At 38.8% G+C, this 27,637-nt stretch overlaps 1 protein-coding gene and 1 long non-coding RNA gene across 2 annotated transcripts; both read right to left on the bottom strand.

Annotated features, from left to right (window-relative positions):
• On the bottom strand, window positions 490-11,069 carry GDAP1 (ganglioside induced differentiation associated protein 1). Its single transcript, XM_021388111.1, has 6 exons — window positions 10,794-11,069; window positions 10,295-10,487; window positions 8,929-9,102; window positions 5,947-6,041; window positions 5,383-5,497; window positions 490-3,113 (listed from the first exon to the last, which is right to left on the bottom strand). Exons 1-6 carry the CDS (start codon window positions 10,863-10,865, stop codon window positions 2,731-2,733), a joined length of 1,032 nt encoding a protein of 343 aa, XP_021243786.1. The 5' UTR covers window positions 10,866-11,069; the 3' UTR covers window positions 490-2,730.
• On the bottom strand, window positions 11,619-21,648 carry LOC110395112. The gene is made up of 3 exons (XR_002436172.1): window positions 20,059-21,648; window positions 13,715-13,842; window positions 11,619-13,285 (listed from the first exon to the last, which is right to left on the bottom strand). It is a non-coding gene; the product is annotated as an uncharacterized LOC110395112 (long non-coding RNA).

The following is a 27,637-nucleotide window of genomic DNA, read 5'->3' as shown; positions in this document are numbered from 1 at the left end:
CACAGCTTCATAAATAATTAGCCCATATTGTCTGCTGAATATGAGCTAGAAGTGTGCCCAGGTGGGCAAGAAGGCCAGTGGCATCCTGGATTCTATCAGGAACGGTGTGGTGAGCAGGACTAGGGAAGTCATCCTGCCCCTGTACTCGGCACTGGTGAGGCCTCACCTCGAGTACTGTGTTCAGTTCTAGCCACCTCAATACAGAAAGGACATGGAGGTGCTGGAGCAGGTCCAAAGAAGGGCAGCAAGGCTTGTGAAGGGCTTGGAGAACATGCCCTACAAAGAGAGACTAAAGGAACTGGGCCTGTTTAGTAGGGGGAAGAGGAGGCTGAGGGGAGACCTTATTGCTCTCTTCAAATACCTGAAAGGTGATTGCAGAGAGAGCGGGGCTGGTCTCTTCTCAGTGGTGACAGGTGACAGGACAAGGGAAAATGGCCTCAAGCTGCTCCAGGGGAGGTTTAGGTTGGATATCAGGAAAAACTTCTTTACAGAAAGGGTTGTTAAGCACTAGAACAGGCTCCTCAGGGAGGTGGTTGAGTCACCATCCCTGAATGTGTTTAAAAACCGTTTGGATGTGGTACTCAGGGACACAATTTAGCAGTGGGTTGTTAGAGTGAGGGTAGTATGGTTATGTTGAGGCTGGACTTGATCTTTAAGGTCTTTTCCAACCTGAGCAATTCTATGATTCTATATCTCAGCACATAAGGCTGCTAGTGTAAACTAGCACACTTCTGGAAATGCGTGTTCTTAACTAGAACTAACACATTTTAAAGAGAAAAAAGGGGGAAAAATAAAATCTAAATTTATCCTACGGGGAGCTGTCATAAATATTGAGATTTACTGTGACTTGATCAGATTATATTTTACAGATGGCCTGCCAGAAGTACGTGCCAGGGAAGCGTTAAGTTACAAGGTTTACCCTGTGTTCAGTAACTTGGTGGAATTTGTTGGTTACACTTAAATGCGGATGAACAGCAATATACAAACACCAAACTCAGTTAAAGCTGTCAGACCATCAACAGTATTGTTGGATTAAACTTGTTCTACATATAACAAAATTTTTCTAAATAGAGCAGTTTAATTCAAGTCCATGAAAACATCTGGGTCATGAAATAGAATTACATAAAACTGTCTTTTTGACAAATAAAATACTGTTTCCTAGGTAAGATCTTCTCATTAGTGAAATGCAGCAATGAGAATGAAATCTTATTTTGCTGGAGAAATAAAATATTAAATTATAAAGAGGAGTATTCAATGATTTTAGCTGTTTTTTTTATACAGCAAACTTGAGAGTGGATCTTCTTGGTGCTTAGTAGTAATGATGAGGAGAGTCCACAATCATCAGTATCAAATATAAAATGCACCTAGGCCTGTTAGCACTAGTTGTTGACAGGCAAGCATCACAAGTTATGTTTTGCTTGTTGTAATTACCTGCAGCTTGTAAATATTCTGAGGTTTTCTAACATTCAGAAAGAACACAGAAAACTTATAGACAGATGTCAGAATTCTCAGCAACTCCTCACTGCTTTCTCCCTGCAAAATGATTCGAAGTCTACCTTCAGGTAAACGGGCATACTCCTAAACCAACCTATATTTTTCACTAATCACCAATATGATAACTCTCCATAAGTAAGTAAAAAGGTTGCTAAACCTTCAAAATAGGCTACGCAACCAGACTATCTTAAATTGTTTTTACAAAATGCATTGTTGTACATACTTTATCTAGTTGGCTGTGGCACATTGTGGGCAAATACTTCATAGAGGCTCATGCAATTGCTAACATAGCTAAGTCATGTGCAAAAAAACCAGCCAGTGCTCAAAGTGGAAATAAGAGGGTGTATGTGGGACACTAATATGGATAAAACTGTATCAAGCCACCACAAGAGCAAGACAGAAGGAGGGGATAAGAATGAAAGAACGGTATGTGCACTGGGATAGTTTGGTGAGGCTCAGCCAGGCCTTGTAGCTGAGCTGGGTATCTGGCTGGGACAAAGGCTGCCCAAAATACATTGAAAAGGCAAGTATTAAGTTTTTCCACTCTCATCTGTGTATCAAGAGAAGTCCAGAATCTGCTGATGCCTCTAAAAAAATTTCACACAAATGGCCCACAAATCATGGATATTTATATATCTTTCAGCTCTCTTCCTGCATTACTACATGAAGAGCATACTGTCAGAAAAGTGGCTCTGGAAGGCTGCTTAATAATACATTCTTAAAGATCCAACTGCAAATCAGCAGACATTCAGCAGTACAGAGATATTCAACTCGCACATGAAAGGCACAGAGCCTACGTGGCACTCAAATCCTACTCTGAGCGTTTAAACTAAGTACTATCCTCAGTATTTTAACAATGCTGGTTTCTGCACAGTAATGCATTTTACCCACAGTGAAAAGCTGTCAAATTGCTGCAGCTATTAAATAAATACATTATAATCAGGTCAGCTACTGGGTAAAGGAGATAGAAACACTAACCACTTCCATAAAACACTGTCACAGCCCTTATACCTCCACACCTGAAAAGAAAGTATCTTCTTTCCTTTGTTGCAACCCCAAATATATTTTCTGCAAATATCTCAGCATTACCAATCCAATTATGCAACTGCAGAAGATGATTACTGTGACAAAGTTCTAATTCACGAACATAACCTTTCTTATACGCTTATATCATATTGGAGATAGTCTACTGGGGGAATAGAGATGGCCTCCCCATACCACCAGGGACAAACAGGTCTAAAAATAATTTTGTCTGGTTCTAACTGATAACATCACATTGGCAAATCTCTTTCGAAGACACACTAAAGCAAAATAAGCTATTCCCGCTAGCATGCCGACCATCAGGGTGGTGCCAAGAACTCTGGGCGCTCTCTTCTTGGCCACTCGAAATGCAGTTGGCAGAACTGCTGAGATTAATATATTGTTGACGTGTCCTAAAACTTTATGAAATGCTTTTCTCTTCAGGACACGCTCATAATATGCTTCCAAGTTCGGCCGTTTTCCGTTTCCCCAGTTTCTTCTTGCTAATCCAAGAAATTTCAACCGATGTAACGTCACAGCAAGCGATACATCTGCCAAACTGAAGAATTCACCACAGAGCCAAGGCTGACATCCATCTTCTAATCAGAGATAAAACATAAAGAATTAAGAGCTGAAGAGGTACAAATACATGCAGAAACCTGCATAGGCTAGTTCAGTGCTACTTCAAAACACTAACAAACAACACCAGCACTTCAGCAATGCTAGGACCTGAACATTTTACCAGTCCTTATTGTTCACACCCTCTCTCCATTGTTCACACAATCACATGAAGTCTTAGGTTCAGTAGCCCAGCCTACATTTGTAAAGGAAGAACGAACCCCATTGCAGATTCAGAAATTAAAACCCACATCAAACATTTATTTTTCTTGAGTACATTTCTCAAATCTGAAGTAAGTTAAACAGGAGATGAAAAGGAGGAAGGCTGTTTAGCTTTTGCTGCAAAAGCTACTATTTGCCTTCAGAATTTATCACCTTGTCTGAAGTGAAATATCTCTGTGTTTGTTCACTCAAAAGCTTCTAACTTGCTAAAGATTTTCAAGTCAAAAAGAAACATATCAGATGACTAACATGCACCAAACAGACCAGCTCCACAAGAAGAGTTTCTGCTACCTGTCCTTTTGTGCCTCCTATAACCAAAACCATGTTGTCTACATCGAGATGTTTCAGAAATGATGGATATTCACACTGCCCAGTGTTACTCAAAAGCTCAGATGGAGAACACCCAAGGCTCCCTCTGCAGTCAAAGGAAAGAGGTAAGTCTTCTGGAGATGACTTAGCAGGCTCTGCTCTAACTATACTGATATGAAGACCATCTGAAGGGCATATATGTACAGACTTATATAGGGAGCTTTTGAAACCTGGGATAGATGCCAGTGAGTATTCTGCTTTATCTTAGATCTCAAAAAGGATTATGCTATTCCCTCCTTATCCACAACTTTTTACAGTTTTTTCCCCTACACAGAAGACATGCAAAAACACTGGCATGAATGTTCAGCAGCACCTCTGCAGAAACAGTGAAATTCTGCAGTATCCCTTTGAAGTCAATTGCCACCTGAGGAAAGCACCCTACAAACACAGCACACCATTGGTCCACTTCAACCAGCTATACAGATCTGGAAGAAAGGCCTCTACCTCTTTCCTGTATTGCTGAAAGGCTATCTGGGGATTAACCCAGTGCATTAAGATGATAGAAAGGAAGACTAAAGAATGTAACCTGTGTGAAAGCCACTGTCTGTAGGAGCAGCAGCAATGAGGGATCTGAGCAGTAGTAAGAGAAGCAGACGCCCAGAGATCAGCCAGCAACTGACTAAAACACTGTTCACAAGCTCCCAAAATGTCAATACCTCAGACAAAATTCAAATAGGCATTTAATAGTCATATGTTTTATTAAATCCTACAAGGTCTGCCAGTTTTCATAAGCTCATCAATATCATACTAGTTGACTCATTGGAAAGCCTATGTAGCACAGAAAGGAAAGGGCTGCTAGGAATAGTGACAGACTGTTGGCTGAATAAATTTCTACCATCCTATGTGAGCTAAACCACTTTCTGCAACTTTCACTGTTGATTCAGTAGAAAAATTAACCTAGACTTTCAACTGCTTTTCTAAATCTACTGTCTTAATAATAACCCATAATTATTACAACAGCTATTTACAGAGACAAATGCACTATTATTGATCTGAGCAGATGCAGTTGATATTGACTGATGCTTCATGCAGATTCCAGTGAAGTCAGAGAAAAAAAGTTTATGAGCACTACTGGGAGTTGGACCAGAATCTCCATAAGATGACTACTCTCATTTAAACAAAACTCAACTTTCATTTAGGCAGATGGCAGGTAAACATTTTCAAGGTTTTCAAGAGAGCAGGGTCGTGCAATGATTAAAGCACTTAATCCAGATTGCTAATTCTGCACATGCTACAAATACCAGCACCCATTGTCCTTACGGTATTTAAATGAGATCCTAATTTTAAATGAACCGTGTTTACCATTAAAGTCAGGAGCACTATAGTAAACTTAGTCCTACAACTACAACATGAAGAATAACATTCTGTAGTTACAGCTATTCTTGTTTTGTTTACAAGATATTGCAAAATTGTGCAGCTAATTATACTCACAATATGCTGAAAATGTGATCAAGCACTAAGACTTCCACTTACTGACAGCAGCAGTGAACTGATCGAGTATTTTAAACACTATTGATCTGTTCTGTGAAGTCTGATCAGTGTATGCTAGAAGTATCACTTGGATATATTTAAAGCAGTCCCATAATGGTGCTGTCAACCACTTTACTCAGTCTCCCCAGACACAAGCATCAACAGGATTTAGCAAGAATAATTCCTTACCTGGTGTTTCCTCATTTCGACGCTGCAATTCAGTCTCAACCTGATCCAAAACTTTCTCCAATTCATCCAGTATTTTCTTTAGGTATTTTATATTATCATGATCCAGCAGTTTAGACTAAACATATGTACATGTTAGTGTTTTAATGTATAGAGGTTATACTTTTATAAGATAAACGTCTACTTAGATACTACAGTACTTATTCATAAAATGTGATTATTTTCTCCACATAACTTTTGGATATTCCTAACTGTTCAGACAACACTAGAAGTTACATTAGAGATGTTAGATAGCACAGTTTGCCTCATCCTATAGGGTGCTCAACATCCCAACACCAACGCTGATATCTACTTACCTATGAAGTCAGTGGAACCAGTCCAACACTTCAGCACACACTCGAAGTGTGTAGCTGATTTGGGGGACAGACTGCTTCACGCCTTGTAGGGTTAAACCACTGCATGACTATACTGGTAATGACAGGTGAAACAAATGTTTACATCATGACAGAAAAAATCTGACACTAACAAGCTCATAATAAAGGGGTGGAATACAAAATGTTTCCTTACTTTAAGGCGCTTCTGTTTTGCTATGTAGGCATCTTGAAGGTCTGGATTTTCTTCTGCAAGCTTTTTCAACTCTGATTCTGTATTACTTATTTGACCTGATACAAGAAAACAAAGGAATGTCATTAGCTATCTAAATGCACTCCAATTCAAAGGAATTTATTAGTAGCTTGTGTAAAAATACCGCATCAAAGAAATGAGAAGCGGTACTTCCATGAGATATCCTTGCCAAGTTGGGATTCAAAACCTTCACAGTTTGGAAAATATAACTGCTACATAAATTGTCACCACCACACTTTCTGTTCATCAGTTTGCAGTAAACTATATAAAGCAGTGATCTGTCAGGCAATAACAAGGAACTCTTGTTAATATTTTTCTCTTATTCAGATAAAATCATTTTGCTGCCAACAACTATGATAAAACCCTCAAATTCTACTACAGATACCCCATGTCTCTGATTTTTTTAATGTGCTTTGGTTCCATGGTTCCCAACATACTTTTCATACTGTGAATGTACAGATAGCCCCACAGTGACATTTTCAATAAATGTATAACTCCACAGCAAAATCTGACTACCACAGAATATGGAAATAAAGCATTTTCGGTCAGCTAAAATGTGACACCAGAATCAGTGGATTTTGGAAATGTTCATTACAAAGCAAAACTTTCATTAGGTATCTTAAAGAAGAGATGGTGTGAAAAATATAGATAATTTTATTAATTTCTATTACATATATATAGCCTTTCTCTCCTTAAAATGGGGCTTTGCTTGAAAATGCTATACTTGCAAACCTAGAGTATCAAAAGATAGTGAGTAAGAAGTTACCTCATAAAAATAATTTTTTTCTAGTACTAAACCGAGAACTGAATAATTATAAGGCATGAATCACTGCTTGTATATGGCAATTAAAATAAATTCCAATTAATTATCTTAAATTGAACTGATAAAAACTTATTGCTAGAAAATGAACTCACTGTTTTATATGTTCTTTGTTTCATCCTGATGTGAAAGCCATCTTTCAGCACAGTGTATGAAGAACTTGAAGGATGTAGTCACACAACTAAAACCTCATATATGCCATTACTGAATTGGATTTGGTATGAATAAACATAACACAGAACTGGCTGGTGGGTTATCATATCTAGCATTGTGAAAATGATCAGCTTTTCAAAGCTGAAAACTAAACTGCCTGGGACAAGTTTGAACAAGCCATGAGTTTGAACGATGGAATTGTTTACACACATTTATGAGCTATTCACAAAAATGCCTCTAATCAAGAAAGCAGGCTATGCTTCCGGTGTAAAAACAGGCAAACATCCCAATTTAGACAAGCAGTCTTTTATAAATGTGTGCACGTGCATGTGTGCTAACTGACAAAAATAAATACAAACTAGAAGCTAGAGGGAAAAAATACATAAGTGGAACAAAAGACAACACTGTAAAACAAACAGTAGTAATAGCACTATCACCATGTGAATACAGAAAAAAAACATCAATAACGTCTATGAGTAAGTCAGAATTGCTCAATGAACAGTGGTCATCCACATTTGGGAGGAAAAAAGACAGTACACTGATTTCATAATTCATGTTAATTTAGTTAATAAAAGAACACCCACCACGCTTACTGCAATTATCTATTCCAAATCACACCAGATACTGCACATGTTTTGCGATGCTCAAGAAACTTTGAGCAGACAGAAATGAAGCTAATAACGTGCTAATATCTAAAAAGCGATAACTCGTAACTAAAAGGAAAACTGTGTAAACTCAATTTCTTACTAAATAATGGTAGCTGATAAGAGAACTGACTTGCTGACAATTTTATGGAGAACTGTAATGGTTTCTTGGAAACAGAGCTTCAAAAGCTGACATGGTATCATCTTCTATATTACATATTTGGCATAGTGGTGATAGTCAATTGGCTAGACTGGCTGCTACAGTGAGCCTAAGCAAACAATATCTGTTTCAATATCATCCAATATGAAATATAATTTGAAGCAAAAGGTACAGTTCACAAAAGGTACAGGGCAAGCTCCTTGTAGAGAAGGTTGCAAGTCTGAAAGCAGTTCTGAAAAGCTAAACTGAAGTCATGACCATCGATCAGCTGAACAAGGACTCCTCATGCAATTTTGTGGCTGAAAGAAACAGTGGAGTCCTTGAATATACATGCAGTATTATAATACAAATAAAGTATTAAATATTATCCTCTAATTGATACCAAAGGAAACACAATCCAAAGCCTAGTTCCGGCGTCCAAATCCAGGAAGAGAATTAAAAAAAAGAAAAAAAGATCTGTGAGAACTGAAAGATTATTTGCTAAGGGTTTAAATTAGGCACGTCTGAAAACTACTGGATTTGAAACTGGAGTTCATGTAGGGAGGTTCTGATATACAGAGAACTGAGCTACATAACCTGCAGTTATTTCCTCTGCTCCCCTAATCCATTTTTTCCATGGGAAATAGGTATCTGTAGAAAAGTCCTCCAGATAAAATATTGACTTGAGGGAAGTCAAGGAATATTTTACCATTGATTCTATCAGATCTCTACATCATCCTTTATCCTGATTCTGTATTGCTGTGTTATTTGCACACAGGGTTTTGGTTTAAATTGTGCTTTAGCGATTTCCTTTTGTCAGATGAATTTAGGCTACTTCCTTCCAGCGCTGTTCCCTGGAGATTTCTTTATAAGCATGAACAAGATCAGAAATTAAAATATTTACAGCTGTCATTTTTTTTTGTGCAGCATATTTTCCTTCATTAGGAAGATTGATCTATAGACATCTCAAAAATGACACTTCCTCATTCCCATTTTCGAATCATAAGAGACCACAAAACAAATAAAAAGTATATGCAAAAATTAGTACCGAAATTAAAATCAGAAATATGTGCTCAATATATTCTGCTTAAGACACACTAAAGACACAAGACGAATGCAGTCCAACATCTTCTTAAATGATATGCATTCAGATCTATACTAGTACATACTACGGATTCTGCTTGTAGCATAGGCTGGAATCATGGAGTCCACAGTTAACTCAGGGTGCAGAATGCAGCCATGTGTGTAGGCATCCATAGGCAAGGAGTCTAAAAGTTCTCTGTAGTGTTGCACCCTTGGATAATACATGCTCCCTTCTTCCGGCATTAGTCTTGGCACTTCTTCTGCAATACAGAATAAAAGTTAAAAAGAGAAGAATCAGGTGACTGATAAGAATAGTACTTCCAAAGTTACCTCAGTTAGTCCAGCTACCACAAATGAGGCAGACATTGAGAGCTTTGCTACTCCACACTGTTACTCAACATCTTGGCAAAATGTACACGTACACACTTTGGTCATTTGAATAATCCTATTTTAATGCAGCAACCCACATAGGCATGTATTTAAGAGGCCTTCAAATCAGCAAAGCTGATTCTGCACCTATGTTGTACTTCTAGGGATGGGTGATTGTGGCACATAACCCTTTCACACTCTGACAACACAAGTTCTGGTCTGCTATTACAACTGAAACATTACTACAGCTGTAGTGCTGTGAAAATTGAAAATTGCTGTAAGGAAATCCTATTAATAGCATCATTGTAAGTATTCCTGCACACAACATTGAGTTTTACCCTGCCCTCAATCTATCCACGCCTTGCCTCCTCATTTGACCAAAATACCAGTATAAAATGCCCATCATGTGAACTTTTCTCCATGCCCTGGAAATTACAGCAGAACCATCAAGCCCCTGAAAAATGCTCCCTCTTCCAATCTAAAAAAAGACAGCTATGCATTTTCTTCAGAATTGAGAAAGGCTATTTTCCAGCAACACAGACACAAAGGTCAAAAGCAACCACTTGCAAGTATTTTCTTCCTACTTTTTACCTCCTTATTCCACTTTTGTCTCCAAAAATAACTGACTTGTTCTACTTCTTTTATCCCCACGATTATTCTAGAACTAACCCACAATGTACGTTATTCTTTCTCTCTTGCAGAAAAGTAGGAGCTGTCTGACAATGGCAGTTGTGCTGTTCTGTTGAATACGGCCTGTTCCGTGGCAGCCCTGTAGCAGAACTAGCACAGCGCTGTCATTTTTTTGACTTCTCCATGATACCAGAATGGGTAAGAAAGACGGCAGCACGTTTTTTACTTACAGCTCCTCGTCAAGGTACCAGTAGGCAGGACCAGACCACGTTAAAGGCAGGCATTTTGTCCCATACCACCCAGCACCAGAACAGCCCGTTTATTTGCAGGATTATAAAGGTTTTGCCGTCAAGAACAAAACAAACACAAAGTGATACAGAACCAGCTCTGACACTGCTGCATATTACTTGTATACGTGGGAAAGATGACAGACTGAAACGCCTACAGGATTACCATCTACAAACGTTGCTTCGAGATAATCAATGATCTGCGTTGCCTCACAAATAATATTTTCCCCATGGATGAGGACAGGTACTTCTCCAGACGAATTTAAGCGCATAAACCACGGCTCGTTGTGTTCGCTCAGGGGCAGATTTACATCGTGTTCTTCACACGTTAGCGCTTTCTCAGCGATGGCCAAGCGCACCTGGAAAGGTACGACCAGATTTAGCTGATGGGAATGCAGCGTGCACAGCCCGGCTCCACTCAGCAGGACGGCTTCTGCTCTGGGTGCCAGGCCCCGTCCTCTGCCCTGCTCCTCCCCAGCGCACTCCGCGGGCAACCCCTGCACACTCGCACCTCCGCGCCCTTGCCCTCAGCGCACCCAGCCCAGGGCCTGCAGGCCGCGCCCGGCGCGGAGCCGCCCTTAATGCGAAGTGAGGCGGCCGCCACCGCTCGCCCCCGCCCTCCCCACCGCCGCGGCCTCCCCGAGCCCCGTCCCCGCAGCCCTCACCTTCTGCGAGGAGAAGGACTGCGTCCAGTGGTACAGCACCAGCGGCGCCGCCGCCCCGCCGGGCCCCGCCATGTCCGCCCGCTGCTCCGGGAGCCGGCACGGCACGGTGCGTTGATGCGGCGGGCTGCCTGCCCGTGCCCAGCGCGGGGCTGCTGCTGCCCGCAGTGAAACGAGGGAGCCGGAGGGGGGACGGCCCTGCCTACGGGGAAACTACCCGCAAAACCGGCTACGGCATCCCCTGGGGAGGTGCGGGAAGATGGATGCGAAGGTGGAAAGGTCACGTGGCCTCTCAAAAAATCGGGGGGGGAGGGAAGTGTTGTTTGTTTGTTTGTTTGTTTGTTTGTTTGCTTTTCTTGAGCAAGGATTTAGATTGTGAATTTCAGGGACACTGGCATCATGCCGTCAGGAAAAGAAAATAAAAAATATTACCAGAGAACAGATCCTGAGTTGAACTCCAGGGGTAAAATGCTCTATTGCCAAATACCCCTCATTTACAGCCACAGAAATAAAGATATAAATGTAGAATAATACACATTGTTTTTGCCTCCAGCTGTGTCCTGTCAATCTCATGAGACAAGGCTGCTCTATTTTATTTTTTTTAGACTAAGTCTAAAAACATTGAGCTACTCTGCAGTGGGGGAGGGGGGGTAAGGGGGTTGTATGTGAAGTAAGGTCTTGAAAAGCATTCAATGAAAAAAAAAACAAACAGCTTTCATCATCAGAAAGTGCTTCCTCTGTGTCCCACTGGCACCAGTGCAGGAGATGCAGTTGCCAATCACACCTCAGGGACGAGGTCCTGCTGTGCAGGCAAAGTGTGCAGCACGACCATGCTTGCTGCGCTCCGGCTTCTGGGAGCCTATGGGCCCCGACACGAGCCATTTCTGTACACCATGTGATGACCTGAACGAGCAGTGCGAGGAGAGCTACACCCCGACACTGAGTACAGCCGGAGCCTGAGGGCCCTTCACACCAACCATTCCTTTACGCCAGGTGATGACCTGCCTGAGCAGTGTGTTCAGAGCTACAACCCAATGCTGAGTACCTTTGGTTTCATGGGAAGGTTTGACTAATGTTAAGCCAGGAAATGAATTTAAATCCACTGAAAGAGGCAACAAGTCTTATAAATCAAAAGGGATGAGCATACAAACGTTTAGAGGCCTACATTTGAAGAAAGTGAGGCCTATGATTAATTTATTAAGGATACCACATCAACTGCATGCAAGCAGCCTGCAATCAAGTACAAATTATGGCATTTTAAAAATTGTTTTATTAAGTAACATTAGAGACAAATGTGAGCCTCTAATTTTCTGAAAGGACTTCATAAGTAATATGACTATAATAGATGACATGTCCACATATGTAGCAAAATTCCCCCACCATAAAAAAGCTTGGTTTAGTAAGAACTGAATCTATTTAATTAAACATATTACATGTATTTAAATCATAGAATCATAGAATGGCTTGGGTTGGAAGGGACCTCAAGGATCATCAAGCTCCAACCCCCCTGCTGCAGGCAGGGCCACCAACCTTTCCCAGGCTCCCCAGGGCCCCATCCAACCTGGTCTTGAACACCTACAAGGACAGAACAATGCTTTGCATTTCCAAATAGATAGTATTTAAAACAAAATGAATTCATAAGGAACTATGTAATAGCAAGTAATAGTGATGTTCTCATTTTATTCATACAGTGTTTCTCACTGGGTTCTCACAGCCTAACATTTTAAAGCTGTACACTGTGTGTATTTCACAACCTACACCAACATGGGGATCTGTACTGAGTATCTACTGTACTTCTGATGACACAAGGTCTCTCTTAGAATCAGAACATGTCAATATCACTTCTTGTTGGGGAATTCACTGAAGGAAAAAAGTGTTTTTATTGTTTGGGCATATTTGAGAAAGAATCTAAAAACACTAAAACCTTCACTTCACGGATATACCTGTATTCTAACACATTAAGGAAGAAAGGAACAGGGAAAGTGGTATTTCCCACTTCTGACCTGTCCAATAACAGACCACCTGCAATCATATGCAGGTATTTATTTTTCCTCAAATCTACTCATCAGTATTGCTTCAAAATACCGCCTCCCTATCCACACTTACAGTTCCGGTTTGCATAACCAAGCCTTCAGCTGAGGAACCAGAAGGCCCAGCAGTGCTGGTGAAGGCGGTGTCGGAGCGGGGGTTCTGCCAGAGGCTGCTGGCAGACAGCAGGCACTCACCCCGCGGCCAGGAGTGCCCGAGGCAGGCTTCTCTCCTCCCCGCAGCTTTGCACGAAGCTGTTGGCAGAACTGACCACACGAGGCCTCTCTTGTCTACAAATAGAAGGCAAAGCAATTTCTCCCTGCCAGAGGTGCTTAGGAAGAGATGCAGCTGATTCCTTCTGAATTAACACCTGTCTATCCGTGGATGTTTTCTCCTAACCCCTTTATTTTCTGATACATGAAGAAAAGCAAGCAGAAGTGCCAGATTATGAAAAAATTCTAAGTATCCTGGGGAAAAAAAAGAAAAGAAAAAACCTTAGTCCAAATGTATTTGTATAGACCTCCAAAAATGTACACAATTAAAAGGAAGGTTATGTGAGGGTACTTTTTAATGTGTAAATGTAATGAATACAAAAGGAGCACAAAGCACTTCCCCAAACTGCAAGTCCAATTGGCATCTTGGCGCTGTTAACGTCGTCTGACAAATTGGTTTTCTTACCATACTGATAATTCTGCTCTCTTTCTCTGAATGTCCTCTCCTGGGACTTTTTTAATACTTTGTATTTGTATATGCATATATATAAAATATGTATGTATAATATTTATATACACAGGTATACCTCTAGAATGTTTTTCATGTACATATTTGTACATCATGAAAAGAAAATAACATGTACAGATATTACAAATAGATAAGTAGTACCAAAATCAACTTACTACATAATAAGCAGATGTATAAATTAGGTCAAAGATCCACAAATTGCTATTCTGGATTTCTTCCTTACTTTAGCACTCCCTCATATCGTCAGGAAACAAGTAGGCCAGATGTGCCTTAGAAGTGATTGCTGCAAGTAAAAAATGATCAGTTCTTTCTATATATTCAAAATGAAGTTTGGTTAGTCTGAAGGAAAAAACGTCATGCTTTTTTCTATGCAGACAGAGCCATTATACGTGAAGAGCAGCTGGAATTTGCATATCCATCATTAGCAGAATCATGGGTTCAGTTCCAGGTGCAGAACTGGCAAGACTGACAATGGTGCAGGAGTTAATGTCAGTTGGAAGAATAGTACGGATTCTATTCTGGACCTTCTGTCAACAATATTTATTGGCTAAATCCCAGTTGCAGACTCTGCATTACCAGCAATGACATGAGTTAAAAAGAGCATAGCATTCAATATATACACAGGTGAGATTTAATATTGACATAAGAACTGTTGTTAAAATTTTTATATGACCGATGAATGACTTTTATATGACTTCTAATATGACTGATGAATTAGACATGCAACTATTTAGAAACAGTGAGAACACAGAGCAAAGATAAATCTTGACAGCCACAGTTAGATGTCTGTGCCCTAATGTAAGTCTGTGTAAAAGGAATGGGATATGTGTGTAGGAGCAATGCCTAAATAATTCTTGATAGTTGATGCATATTCTTAAGAGGTATTACTGAGTTGCCATTTTACATCCAGCAAATCCAGCTACCAACAGAACTTATTTACTCATTTTCAAAGTTACCTGCCATACCGTACTACGTTTTCTTCAGAGATTTTACAACTTTCTGCTGAATTTTTCCCTAAATACTGTAGTCCACCCCATTCTATGCAGAAGGAGTTTCAGAAAACCACACTTCAGAAATACTGCTTAATAATTATTTTTTAATAAAATTATTCTTAGTAGTTGTACAAAAAGCCTATTACAAAATAATCAGTAGTAGTGATGGCATACATTTCTAGTTCTTGAGATGTAATAAAAATTGTTATTGTTCTAACACTATACTAACTTCAACAGTCTTAAAAATTTGAATAAATTTCTCTCCTGAAATTTCAGACTTTTTAATCAAGCACAGAAATACATTTATAATGCTATATGAAGGACAAAAAGGGCAATTTTTTAGCAATAAAACTTAAAATCTTGGTATTACCATTACAGCTGTATCCAATCTTTCATTTCTTAAGCTTTTATACTCACAATAACTTCAAATTATAAAATCTAACATATCAGTCCTGTTCAAATAATAAACATATTAATGCGTACTTGTCTATGCTTGTTGTGTCTCCGTGTACATGTCATATGTTGGCCAAGGAACTTTATTGCTACTGAGCTATTAGAAACAGTTCTGCAAATCAATCTCACAGAATGAAGCACTGAATCACCGAATGGCTAGGAGTGGAAAGGACCTTAAAGGTCATCTAGTTCCAATCCCCCTGCCATGGGCAGGTTAGCTTCATATGCTCAGCTTTCCTTGTAGCAACTAAATGTGATTACTTGCATTAGTAAAAACTCTATTTAAAAAGTTCTTCTGTGCTCTCTACCTTTTATTGTAGCATCCAGGTGTTGATTTATATTCTGCTTTTAATCTAACATTGATGACAGTTTATTGATCAAAGACTGCCATTGTGATGGAGCAGCACTACCTAGCATACTAAGTTTTGTCTGCCTGATAAAAAAATAATTCACATACTAACACAGAACAAACAATGAATGTTAAAGTTAGTATCTTAGAGCTATTGCCTGCAGCCAAAACCAGAACATTCAGTTTTGAACTAGTAAAATAGATTATTTAGATGCTGAAACAAAGACCACCAAAGTGGTCTTTGATATTGATTTCAGTGGGTCTTAAGCCAGTTCAAATTCTAATGCAATCACACTGTAACAAGGATGACAATCAAACATGCCCTTAAAGTAATTTGAGGGCTCTGAAACAAGCTTCAAGTTTTAGCACTTTCAAAAATCTCTTCAAACACTTAATTACACATTTTATTGAAAATATGGTCAAAACCTTCAATTTACCTTATAGAGTGAGCTTAAGTGAAACATTTGATCTTTTCCAACTGACTGTTCACAAAAATATTTTTAAAGTACTTTGAAGAGTTATCTTGTACTTCCAAACATTAGATTGAGAAACAGAAAAAGAGCTGCCAGTAAGGAAGAGCCATTCCTCATAACAGCATTAATCATTAAAACAACACAAAAACACCTTTAAATATTTCCTTTAAATAAGGAAATTGTTATTTCTTCAGCCTTAATTCTTGCTGTTTTTTCATTACCTTTGAGCAAGCCTGGAGTGAAAAATATACAGTAACAGGCAAAACATTTCTGTTGGCAGCTTTGAAACCTCACTTCAGGAGAAGTCAGACATCCCTGATAGATGAAAAAGTGCTTTGAAAAGCTTAGGACACCCTCTGCTCTGGAGCAAACTACAGCAAAGCAGGAACAAGGACAGAGGCTGTTCTGCACTAAGCCAGAGCCTCCCTGCATCACCCAGCCATTCCACACCAGCAGGAAAACCACAGGGGCTGGCAGGGTAGCGCTGTTCAGGATTTCTCCTCTAGGGACAGGAGCCATAAGCATGGACAGAATATGTTGCCTTACAGAGCAGCACTTCATTTTTTTTTATTCTAAGTCATGCAAATTATGCACCAGCATTGCAGTGTCTTTTCACATTTATAGTATGACACAAACAACAGGGAAACTGTAATGGTTAGCTCTGATATTATATACTTACTAAAATATAGTAATTTTCATTGAAGCTGAAGAAATTTTTGTTATGTTCCACTTCTCACTACATCTGTATCAACCAACCGGAATTTTTATTCCTGATATCTCCCAGTGGAGGGCCCTGTGCACGCATGACTTACAGTAGTACCAACTCTCATTTCTATGCCTGACAAAGGGAGACGCACAGTTCCTGTTACACAACCTCCATTCTCTTCAGTCAGACAGCAGAATCCTATTTTGTTAGGCCTTCAGATAGATTTAGATTTCTTCTGTTTTTTTCTTCAAACTAACAAAACTGCTATTCTGTATTTGATTGATAATTTTTGAGATTTTCAGCCCCCCACAGAGTGCTGATGAAAAAGCACAAAAGAATTGGATTATTAGCTAATACCATTTAGTAAACCCCTAGTTTGAGTCCTGATCCAAAGAGATTCCGCAATAATTTAAATTATCCTTTTAGTCTGTGGATGAGTCTTATTCCTTAAACATCTATGAGGGCAGTAATCAAGTATATTTTAGGTGTAACGAATAGCAAGAAATGGGCAAATCTAATGTTTTGTGGACAAAGGTGCTTTGTGGCACCCAGGTATTTCCAGTGACTGAACTTCACTGTGAGTTATAATTATTTAAGAAATTAGGATTCTTTGATTTGTTTGTTACAAACTATGCCACTTCAAACCTCAATTTGTTGATGCCTGAAGTAAAAGAGAAAACATAAACCATGGCTGGACAAATTCATTATCAAACAGCACACCCACAATATTCACTTACCTCCTCTTGTAAGCAAGACCCTCATTTGTGAAAGTATAAATAGGACAAGATACAGTTTTGGGCAGCAACAGATCTGGGCACAGAATAGCTGCCTGTGTTCTTTTGGCACTGACTGAAATACGCTGGCGTGATTTTTTCTTAACCACATAACGTCACTCACAAATAGAGAACAAATACTGGAGCTACTGCTCTGAAAACACACTTCCTTCGTTGTGTTTATCTCAGTGAGATTTTCATAAGAGAAACAGATGTAGTGTATTACTGTCAGCTGACAGAATATGTTTTAAAATGTACTTGCTGTGCTATCTGACCAAAAAAAATATTAGGCTATATAGAGAAAGGGATGAATTTAAATCCTGTGTGTGTAACTGATACAAATAAAAGCATGAAGTTGTCTCCGTGCCCTGTGCAAGTGCAGAGAAGCAAGTGCAGCAGGTGATGGTATGTGTCTGAAATAACAAACCCTTTCCACTAACACCGCAGCTAATATACAGGGTGGGCACGTAAAGCCCAAACTGAGAAGCTGAAACTAGCTTTTCAAATTTTAGAGAGATCCATACGTTTGGGGGTGGGGGGAAGGTACCATACCTCAATTTAATTCTTGTCTGTCTATCTTACAGTCCTCATAGTAAAATACAACCACAAAAAGATACAGAATCTGTATTAATAGAAGAGTCAATAGAAACAGAACTTAGGGACAAGGAATTAAGAATGTCCTTTTGGTCCTGAGGAGATAATCTATGTTTTGAAGATGAAGAAATGAACAGGATTTTCCCTTAGACTTCAATAATTAAAAAAATGCTCTCCAAAATTTTAGACAAGCTGCTGTCAAACACCTTGAAAGCTCTTACACTTTATTTTAATATATTATGCACAAAGTGAGAAATTACTGAAATAAATAGGAATGGGAAAAAAAATTTTTACTCTCAGCCCCTCTGACTTCACTTTAGAGTATATTTTAACTCCAATTTTGACATTGTATTGACCTAAGACAAAGATCTATTTTTCAGTCCACCTTTCCTCCTTTACAAAAGCTTCACGTTTCAGTGTTTCTAAGTCACTTGAAAACATAATCAAGTTTACGCGTAACAAGAAGAGGCTTGTATCTTGGAGCAGTGTTTCATACTGTGATTAAATTTGTATTCCCCTCAAGCTGCATTTTGTTTGAACTCTGACTTGTGATCCTGTTTCCTCCCATTTTCTTGATATCTAATTGCTGGAAGAAGATCCCTCCTAACTTCAGCTTCATTTGTAAATGTTTCATCAAAGGCCCTGAAAGTCTGGTAACCAGCAGACCTGTTGGGTGCTACAAATGTGATCTGGGTCTATCTCAGGTGAAGAACAGCATGACCATATTTATTGCTGATGCTATTCTGGGGTACCTATGACGTTCTCCCTTCTGGCTGAGCAATGCTTGCCCGTTCATCTTTCAACACTCACTCCAAGCATGACAGGATGAAATAAAACAAAATTTACTGGTAGCAAGCTTACTTGCATATAGAAGACATATGCTAACAACTTCATTATACACACGCACATGCTTGTTTCAATAGTAGTGTTAAATATTTTGTGGTCTAAGGAGATTAGACCTTGAGGTAACGTTAAAAAATAAAACAAAAAAACAACCTTGTCATTAAAACATAAAGAAAATACTATATAAGATAATTCAGATTAGTGTAGAGCCAGAAGCCTCTGTGTCACCACAAATTAAAACTTAACTTAGTTGGTGGGAACTACTAATTACTGTCATATGACATAAATCTAGTCAACTGTCCCTAAGATCCACTGAGCTATTTTACCAAGGTCTGCTGGGGAGGCATAATGCAATAGCTCCAGCTCTTCTCAGTGTCTCAAAATGTGGATAGCAGCTGTGTCTCCCCAAGAAGTGAAAACAGAAAAAAACGTGGAAGCTTGTAGGATCATCTCTTCCAATCTGAGTCAAGCAGATTTTAGATACGCAAACTTAAACACCACTGTAGCCATTAGAAAGAGCGAGGCACTTCCCATGACTGATTAAACCCAGCCTAGCTTAAGATCTACACTACATTTTGCAATAGGCTGGGGAAAAAAAAAAAAAACAAACCATACATAACATAAATTGAAGTCATATGCACATTTTTCACACTTGAATGTTATTATTTTGCCAATGTTAAAATATTTAAACAAACTACAATCTAGAAACATGCCAGGAAGGATCACAACATTTTTTCTTCTCTTAAACCAATCCAAATGTATTTTCAGCATTAAAATTGGAGGATTGCAAATTTATGTAATACTTAATTCATTCACTTTATAGAGACTGAACTTTTGTGTAGGAAATACTTGATGTCAAGGATTTTGAAAAATAGCTAACAATTTCAAAAATCTTTCATTGGGATCAATTTTTCGTATATTCTGACTAACTAGCTGTTAAAAATGAGTTCTCATTAAGTTTCATTGGTTAGTCAAAAAAACAGCAGTCTCGAACACAAATGAAAAACCATCTCTGTCTGTATATGAAAACAAAACTGCAGCCCCCCTACTTCTAACCTTGGCATGCCTTATCTCAGAACCCCCACTCCTTCAGCTCTATTACATTTTTAGTTGTCATGGCAGACCCTCATATAAGCAAAAACACAGTATCGTTAAACATGGATGAACTAACAAAAATTTTGCAATGTATAATGTGAAGCAAGTGAATTTCAAAACTGATTTTAGTTCTTAAATCAACTGAAATAACTGATACTTTGGCCTCTTCATAATATTTTTTCTCTTATATCTAAATCAGTGATAAAAAAAATTGTACTTACCTAAATTTCAAATAATGGCTTCTTTTTCATAAACAACTTATTGCAGCAATAGCATAAACTTTTACATAAAATGATTTTGTTTTCTGTGATTACTTCAGGATGTTGCTTTGATAAAGAACATAAGGAAACCTGTTTTAAATTCCACACCTAACATGAGATGTTTTCTGCTAAAAAAAAAAAAAAAGACAACGTAATTCAAAATAAAGGTTAAAAATCCTCCCAAACATACATTTCATCTTTAGAGAAAGAATAATGCAAGCAGCAATTTTCCCAATTAATACTTGCCAGAAGCAGATGTACGCAACCTATTCATAAGGAAAGCTGCAAACATGAATTCAAGTGACTTCAGAAATACTGTACCGCACCTAGAATACAGAGAGAACTGTCCAATATTCTGCTTCAGTAGTTATGTCTTCCAAAGAGTAGAATTTAATCTTTAAGCTGAAATTTCACAAGACAAATAGAAAACCATTTTGCATCAATGCAATATTGTATTAAATGTATTTGCTAAGAACATTTTTTAAGATAAAAAACGGGCTTCTAGTGTAGCCCATGGAGCTCCATGTACACATGGAGAAGAGAATTCTTCATCATACAAAGACAGCACAATATAACATTGTAATTACTGGAATCTGAAAAAGCTAACAGAATGAAAGCAAACTAACAATAAATGAAATCTCATCCCATTGGGGATTTTTGATTCATTTGTTAGGCTGATTACAATACAGTAGCCATTGCAATATTTTTGTCCACTTAAAATAAAACATCAAAACACATTTAAGTGTCCAACTTGCATGTTAGCTGTGGTGAGAACAATGCTTGTTCCTCCAGAATAAGTGTTCCTCAATAATAAGAAAGAATATGTAAGTAAGAAGCATTTATAATCTTGGGCATAGCACACATCCCTTTGTCTTTCACTGTTTTATCAAAAATCAACAGAGTAAGCTATATTATCCTCACCAACATTTAATCAGATTGAGGGAGTGGCTTTCTATTAGAAATACTTGCAGCATGGCTGCTTAGCCCTGTGGAATCCTAGGAATACTAAAACACAACTCTTTTATTGAGGACATTGTTAACAGAAACAAATCTTGAAAGAGACTGTACAGTGCACAGAAATATCCATATGATATTCAACATCAAAGAGCAAAAAGCTCAGCTTTTGCCTTGCTTGCAGCACTGATAATGTTTTCTCCATCATCATCTCAAAAAACCCCCAAGGTTTTTACCTATTACTCATTTCTAGAATAGCAATGATTTTCAGTCCATTTCACAGATGGATTCACTCAAAAGAAAAAGAATTTTATGTTAAATTAATCAACTACCAAATGCATCAGAAGCACTAACACAAGTTCATTGGTAAAAGCAACAGCTGTTTTGTTCTGCTCTAGCCTGGTGCAATCCAGGCTTCAAGGCCAGGGCCATAAACAAATATTTTAACAGTGTTTTAAAATTAACTTCACATTTTAAAATTAGAAATATTATATCTGTTGCTATTTTAACATCAACTCACTACTTTTAAGGAAAGAAAATAGCAAACATTTTAATTTTTCTAAGAAGAAAAAACAATTTCAGAAGACACATCCCACATCAAGGCAGTTAGGAACAAATGCAGGCAGACACACACACCCGACTGGTCACTAACCATATTACCAGACAGAACTAAGGCAGACCATAAGAACCTCTGAAGTCCAGGGAGCAGATGCAGAACAGCAGCCCCCACACAAAGTGAGGGCAGATGCTTTCTTGAAATACATTGGCCACTATGCACATGATGAGGAGAGTGTTGGTTTCCTCAACCACAGAGACATGTTGCAGGAATAGAAACTACAGAGCAGGGTGCTGTCTACTTAATGAAGAACTTTTTATTTTTTATTTTTTTTAAACTAAAACTTCTGTGAAGGTCTTTAATCACCAGTTATGAAATCGCTGACTGATGAATGGAGATTTTGAAGAAAGAATGAATAGGTGGCCTAAAACATGGCAAAAGGCCTAGGTCTTTGGGAAGACAGCAAAGGCTCTCAATAGAGGTATTCAGGACCATGTCGGCACGGTAAGTACTGAGTAGGGCTGATGAATTTTTTTTTTCCACTGCATTAAAGCAATGTGTCTGAAAATTATCACATTCATTAGCTAATTTACATTATATTATCTGAGGATTTGAGATCTTGAAGATCCTTCCTACAATTTAAAACAAAACAAAACGCATCCAGGAAGAGGGATGTTTTGCATATCTCTAAGCAAACATGAAGCAATCCCAATTTTTATCTGACATGAGAGCTAATACAAATGCTCCAAACACCAGGAAAAGCTTCTGTCAGGCCTTGGAAAATCTATAGGACTCGAGAGCTTTGGGTGCTGCTGACAATGCTTCAAAGCACAGAACAGGGAGAATGGGGGATTTCAACAACCGAGGACCCACTAGAAAGGTACAACTACAGTAAAACTACAGCACAACTGCAGTACAATGTTCTGGGGAAAGCTTTTTTACCCACTAGATGAGTGAGTACATCAAATCTGGGGTATCGTTTCCTTTTAATCAATGGGGTAAACTGACTGAGAAAGCAGCACTAGCGGCAACTTCGCTGAATGATCATAGAACAAATAATATTTGTAACTCCTAGGAAAAAAAAATAGAATTAAAACCAAAATCTGGTAGTTCTTCTGTATCCTTTTGGATGCGTTAGGGCAATTGTTTGTAAAGATGCTCTGCAAACAGTATAATAAAATGATTCAGCTTTAAGAACAAAATAAAAATAAATCTTTTTTCTGGATTATTTTTAAGCTGGATTGGTTCCCTGATCCACATCATAGCTTACTGAAGAAACAGTTGTGCTGGCATACACAAGCTGGAGGGCTTGGGGGCATGAAAATATATCAAGCCAGTGTCAGCCAAGACCGTTGTGTTAAAATCACAAACTTGGATTTCCTCTCTAGTGGATTTTATTTTATTGTAAATTCCAGAAAGGGTGATCTGTTTTCATAAAGATATAATATGAAAGGCGTAAACACACAGTTTATCACAATGTGGAGGGAAAATTAGTATCACAAGACAAACTTGACTAAATCAAGAGCTCCTCAGTGATCCTGAAACACTAGAAGGAAGTATACGCAAGTAGAAAGTAGGTCAAATTACTAAAGGAAGAATATTAGAGAATAGTGCAAGTGTGTAGGGACAAAATCAGAAAGGCCAACCCACAGAACGAGGTACGGCTGGTAAGGTGCAGACGGAAGCCAGTCGGGGAAAGAAGGGGAGGAGAAGGCTGAGCAACCAAGCCTCCCTTTGGGTAGGAAAGCTTTCTGATGTGACACAGATAAACTAAAGTGCTGAAAGTGTTCTCATTTCAGCCTCCACTATAAGGAATGTTATCTATTTCAACCTCGGCAAAGCTCCTCACATTCATTTAAGGTGATCTGAGTAAAACTGCGGCAGGAGAGTACATGTTGTTTACAGTCACTAGGTAATAGTTATTAATTATTGAGGCCTGTGGGATGTATCAAATGCTAAATCTGTACCCAATCCCCTATCTTTCAATACTTCAATAACTTTGATTATTAAAAAATACATAATTGGAGAATGTCCAGAAAAGAGTAACAGTGACGTTCCAGGAGAGAAGAAACAAAAGCTACAGACTGCCTGGTCTAAAGAAAAAGGCTAAAGCAAGATGTGACAAGTAGCCTTCAAACATTCACGAATTTTCTGCAAAGAGCAAAGCAATTAACTGTTTTCATTATCCCTGAGGAAGCAATAGACTTGAACTGCAGCAGTTGCAGTATTCAGATTACCATTTAGAAAACACTTGCTAGTGACAAAACTGATTTTGTATATCTTTTCCAGCTATCTCATTTCCTAGGTGGTAATTTAGGGTGTAACACTTTTCATCAAATCAAGAATTATAAATCAAACAGATTTGAAGGATTTTGTTTTTGTTTTTATTTTTTTTTTAAGTTTACAGTAAGTATAGTGATGCATTTTTATTTTTGTTCGGCAGATATTAAAAACAAACAGACAGATTATATTGACAATAGCCACAAACAATATTTCACTCTTTTCCCATAATTTCATAGGTATTAATGATACTTGCATACCATATTTATAAAATGACCTAATACCTTCGCACATTAAAAAAATAATAATTGCAATATTGCAGTACACTGTACCTTATTTGCATGCAGAGTTCTATGGCTGTTAAAATCACTTGAGAAACAGAGATGATTAATACAAATGCTGTGTTTCCTTTTTTAAAAAATAGACTTCATTTTTATTTCAAATCTACTTCAGTTCTTGTTTACAGCAATGCTGAAAACAGAAGTCTAGGTACAGAACATAGTCATTTTGTCTTTGAGTTAGAAAGGGATCAGTATTTTTGTTTTATAATCTTCACCATTACTTTTGCAAAGAAAATAATAACTTCATGTTCAGTGAGTAAGCGTAGCATCTATGGAATTAAATACACTATTTTACTGGCTAGATTGAAGCTGCAAGCTAGAACTGAGGCTTATCAATGCAGCTAGGGGAGTAGTTTTGTAATGCAATATTTCTCAAATAGTACAGCAATTTCTCACTCTTTTGGATAAAAAAATCCTGTAGCATTATCATGCCACTATTTACAGTAACATATTCGAATTCACAGTTTACTAAAAAAAACTGGTATGTTTCAATTAACAATTTATGTTAAAGTTATACAGAACTATATTTATAATTGTTCATTTGTACTCCAGGCACACACACACACACCAAAATCAGTGTAAATGTTGTGGCTGTTCATATGGATGCCTTTCAAATTCCTACCTTGCAGCTTCTCTGCTACCTCTGCTGCTTTCTGCCTACCACAGCGGTCCTGCTGTGGACTCACCCCATACAATGTGTATAGCTCATCAGTTTAGCATCCTGCCTCTGTTCTGCAAAGCACTTAAGAACATTCTTTAGAGCTTTGCTTTATTTGAGAGCAGATATCTTACAGATGTTTAATTTAAAGCTCATGTGCAGTACCACTGAAGCAAATGGGATTACTAAAGTACTTAAAGTAATTCCCCACTGAATCAGGCTTTTAAGGGTAAGAATAAATGTGCCTAATTTTTATTCATGCATCAGATAGCTATCAGACTAATCGTTTAAACTCAACAGTTTTATATCTAGTTAATATTAAATCACTAGAGTTTAATATCTTCACCTGTTGCATCTACCGTCCCTGCATCGAGGACATTTCTAAATGCAACCTTGCAGCACTGGTTTTGCACACATGCAGTGTCCTTAGGTGCTGATGTTCTGCATACACAAAAGTCATCACACTTAATGCTGTGAGTACTTAGCAATGGAACTATGCAAGGTTAACTTTCTCTGTATACTACAATATACTTCAAAAAAAAAAAATAACCTACAACCTCAGAAATGAGACATTTGTGGCTGCTTCTTACATCATCAAGGTGTCTGAATGATGCTAAATGTTCAGCGCAAAGCCCTTCTGTCCTCAAAGTTCTCAAAATCTATCCCCTGCTGAAAATACAATAAGAGAAGGCTGGCAGTAACAAATTCATCTTGTCACCAAGCATCAACTCCAAGATAACCTAATTGAAATTAATACACCTGGAAATATAAGCTACAGGAAAAATTACTATTTATTTTAGCATCATTTGCAAGTCACCTAAAGATCCTCTGACATATTTGTGCTAACAGAAAAACATATGTAATTCCTTCCTAAAATTTCCATTGGTCACCTCTGCCCATCCAGTCTCATTGGTCCCTGTGATCTGATATCAACCCTATGTAATTTAAATCAAGGGAGTAAATCAAAGTACTAACAGACATTTTGTGAATGTAATGCTTCAGCATCTTCTTTGTAACATCCCACTTCTGCTCCTGCTCTGTGCCAGCTCTGTCCTTGTGCGGGGGCCCAGGAATACACTAAAAGGCAACGATAAACAATTTTGGTCTTCTGGGATTCTAGGCTAAAACACAACAGGGCTTTCTCTTGTGTCATAAGAAAGAAAATAGGAAAGAGGGATCAATACAAGCAGAGTGGAAGCGGTAAGCTCCTCTGGGGTCACTACTGTTTCAATCTTTTCCTTGACTGAGAAATGCAAGATATGTAGGGTGTAAAACCCGATGAGCTCAGGAAAGAACAAGAGGACACTGAATTGATCTTTTTCAGCAACACCACCGACTTTTCAGGCTTCTGCTCCAGCACTAACAGCAGCTTTCCACAAAAGCTCCTGTTGCATACAGGTCTCAGACCTCAGATCACTATAAAGCCTTGCCTGAAGATGGAGGAAAGACTGCCTGGTGTCTGTGTCAGAGAAAGGACATTCTTGCCTGGTTTTCCACATTCCACAGCTACAGAGCAAAATCCCCAGGGCACAAAGGGGCATTGAATCTTGCCCATATTCCCATGAACAAGACATATTTTTTCAATTTTGGCTTATTCTCTTTGTATGCTTGCAAATATGTGTGCACAAACACTTCTATCTACCCATTTTCCAGGAGAACAAGAAAACCTGAAGCCCCTTTCTGGGCTTCCTAGCGCACACTTCCTCTGATGAAAGGAGATGATGTGGGGCATGGCAAAGTGATGGTGCTCAGCTTGCTGCTGGGAAGAGCAGTTTCTTTGGTACTGCCCATACAAGCCCAGAGATGTGCTCGTGGTGTGGTGCAAAGCACAAAGCTTGACAATTTACTCAGCTCAAATTTAATGTTCAATATGAGCTATATTTCCCTTCAATTTAAGTCAAAACTGCTTATTCTTGGGCTGAATTTGGCATTAATTTCTGAAGTTTAGCTTCCAGCTTCTGATGGTTCATAATCAAACATTCACATATTGGAATTCTTCATCTGCAGTTTAGTTTCTACCCTTACCAGTAATTCTTATGAATTACTGCTAACATCACTCTGGCCATTTCCCCACTCTTCTGTGTATAGACAGCACCACTCCCTGTGATTTGCAAACATGATTCACACATTTTACAAAATCCCCATTGAAAAGGAACATTTGCTTTCAGATTTCCTTCCAGTCTTGGTGTACGGCTGCAAACATACACAAAGCCCAGACTTCAGAAGAGATGCCCCAGGACAACACCACCTTTCAGTTCCTTCTCCACTAGTTCTATGCTCTTTTGTTTTTCCTGTCATTCACCCCTGTATTTTTATCTGGTTATCAAATACCTAGCAGAGCAGGACTTGGCAGTGTTTAAAGCCATTCAGTTACCCAGTGGCCATGGAGCTGGGGCACACTGTGAGGTTCTGTACCGAGTTCCTAGCATCATCCTTGGAAGGCCTTCGCGCAACATTCGAGGCTTGACTTTCTGCAGCCGTGCCTCTTTGGGACAGCGGGATGGGGGTGTGATTGGGAACAGGGACAAAGCACAGCTCTGCACTTGCAACTTTAACTTAAATCCAGCGTTAGAGCCCAAAGACCGACACATTTCAGTCCCACCTGTGAGCACTCTCCCTCACAGGCTGTGCCCGATCGCAACACCCGCAGGTGTTTAGTACCCGGGCCCCCCGCACTCCCTCTCCGCCCGGGGGACACCTTACGCGGGCGGCCTCCTGCGCCCGCTCCCGGGGGCGGTGGCTGTCGGGGGC

This window comes from Numida meleagris, chromosome 2, assembly GCF_002078875.1.
Source record: "Numida meleagris isolate 19003 breed g44 Domestic line chromosome 2, NumMel1.0, whole genome shotgun sequence".
Taxonomy (NCBI): Eukaryota; Metazoa; Chordata; class Aves; order Galliformes; family Numididae; genus Numida; species Numida meleagris.
The sequence above is the reverse complement of the archived record's forward strand: the minus strand, read 5'-3'. Positions and strand labels throughout refer to the sequence as shown.

Coding starts and splice junctions, on each gene's coding strand:
- GDAP1 (XM_021388111.1), bottom strand. CDS start 10,865: ATGGCGGGGCCCGGCGGGGCGGCGGCGCCGCTGGTGCTGTACCACTGG. Junction 6,042..8,928: donor TGCTACAAGCAGAATCCGTA/GTATGTACTAGT, acceptor TTCTTGTATCAG/GTCAAATAAGTAATACAGAA. Junction 3,114..5,382: donor TCGAAATGAGGAAACACCAG/GTAAGGAATTAT, acceptor ATCTCTGATTAG/AAGATGGATGTCAGCCTTGG.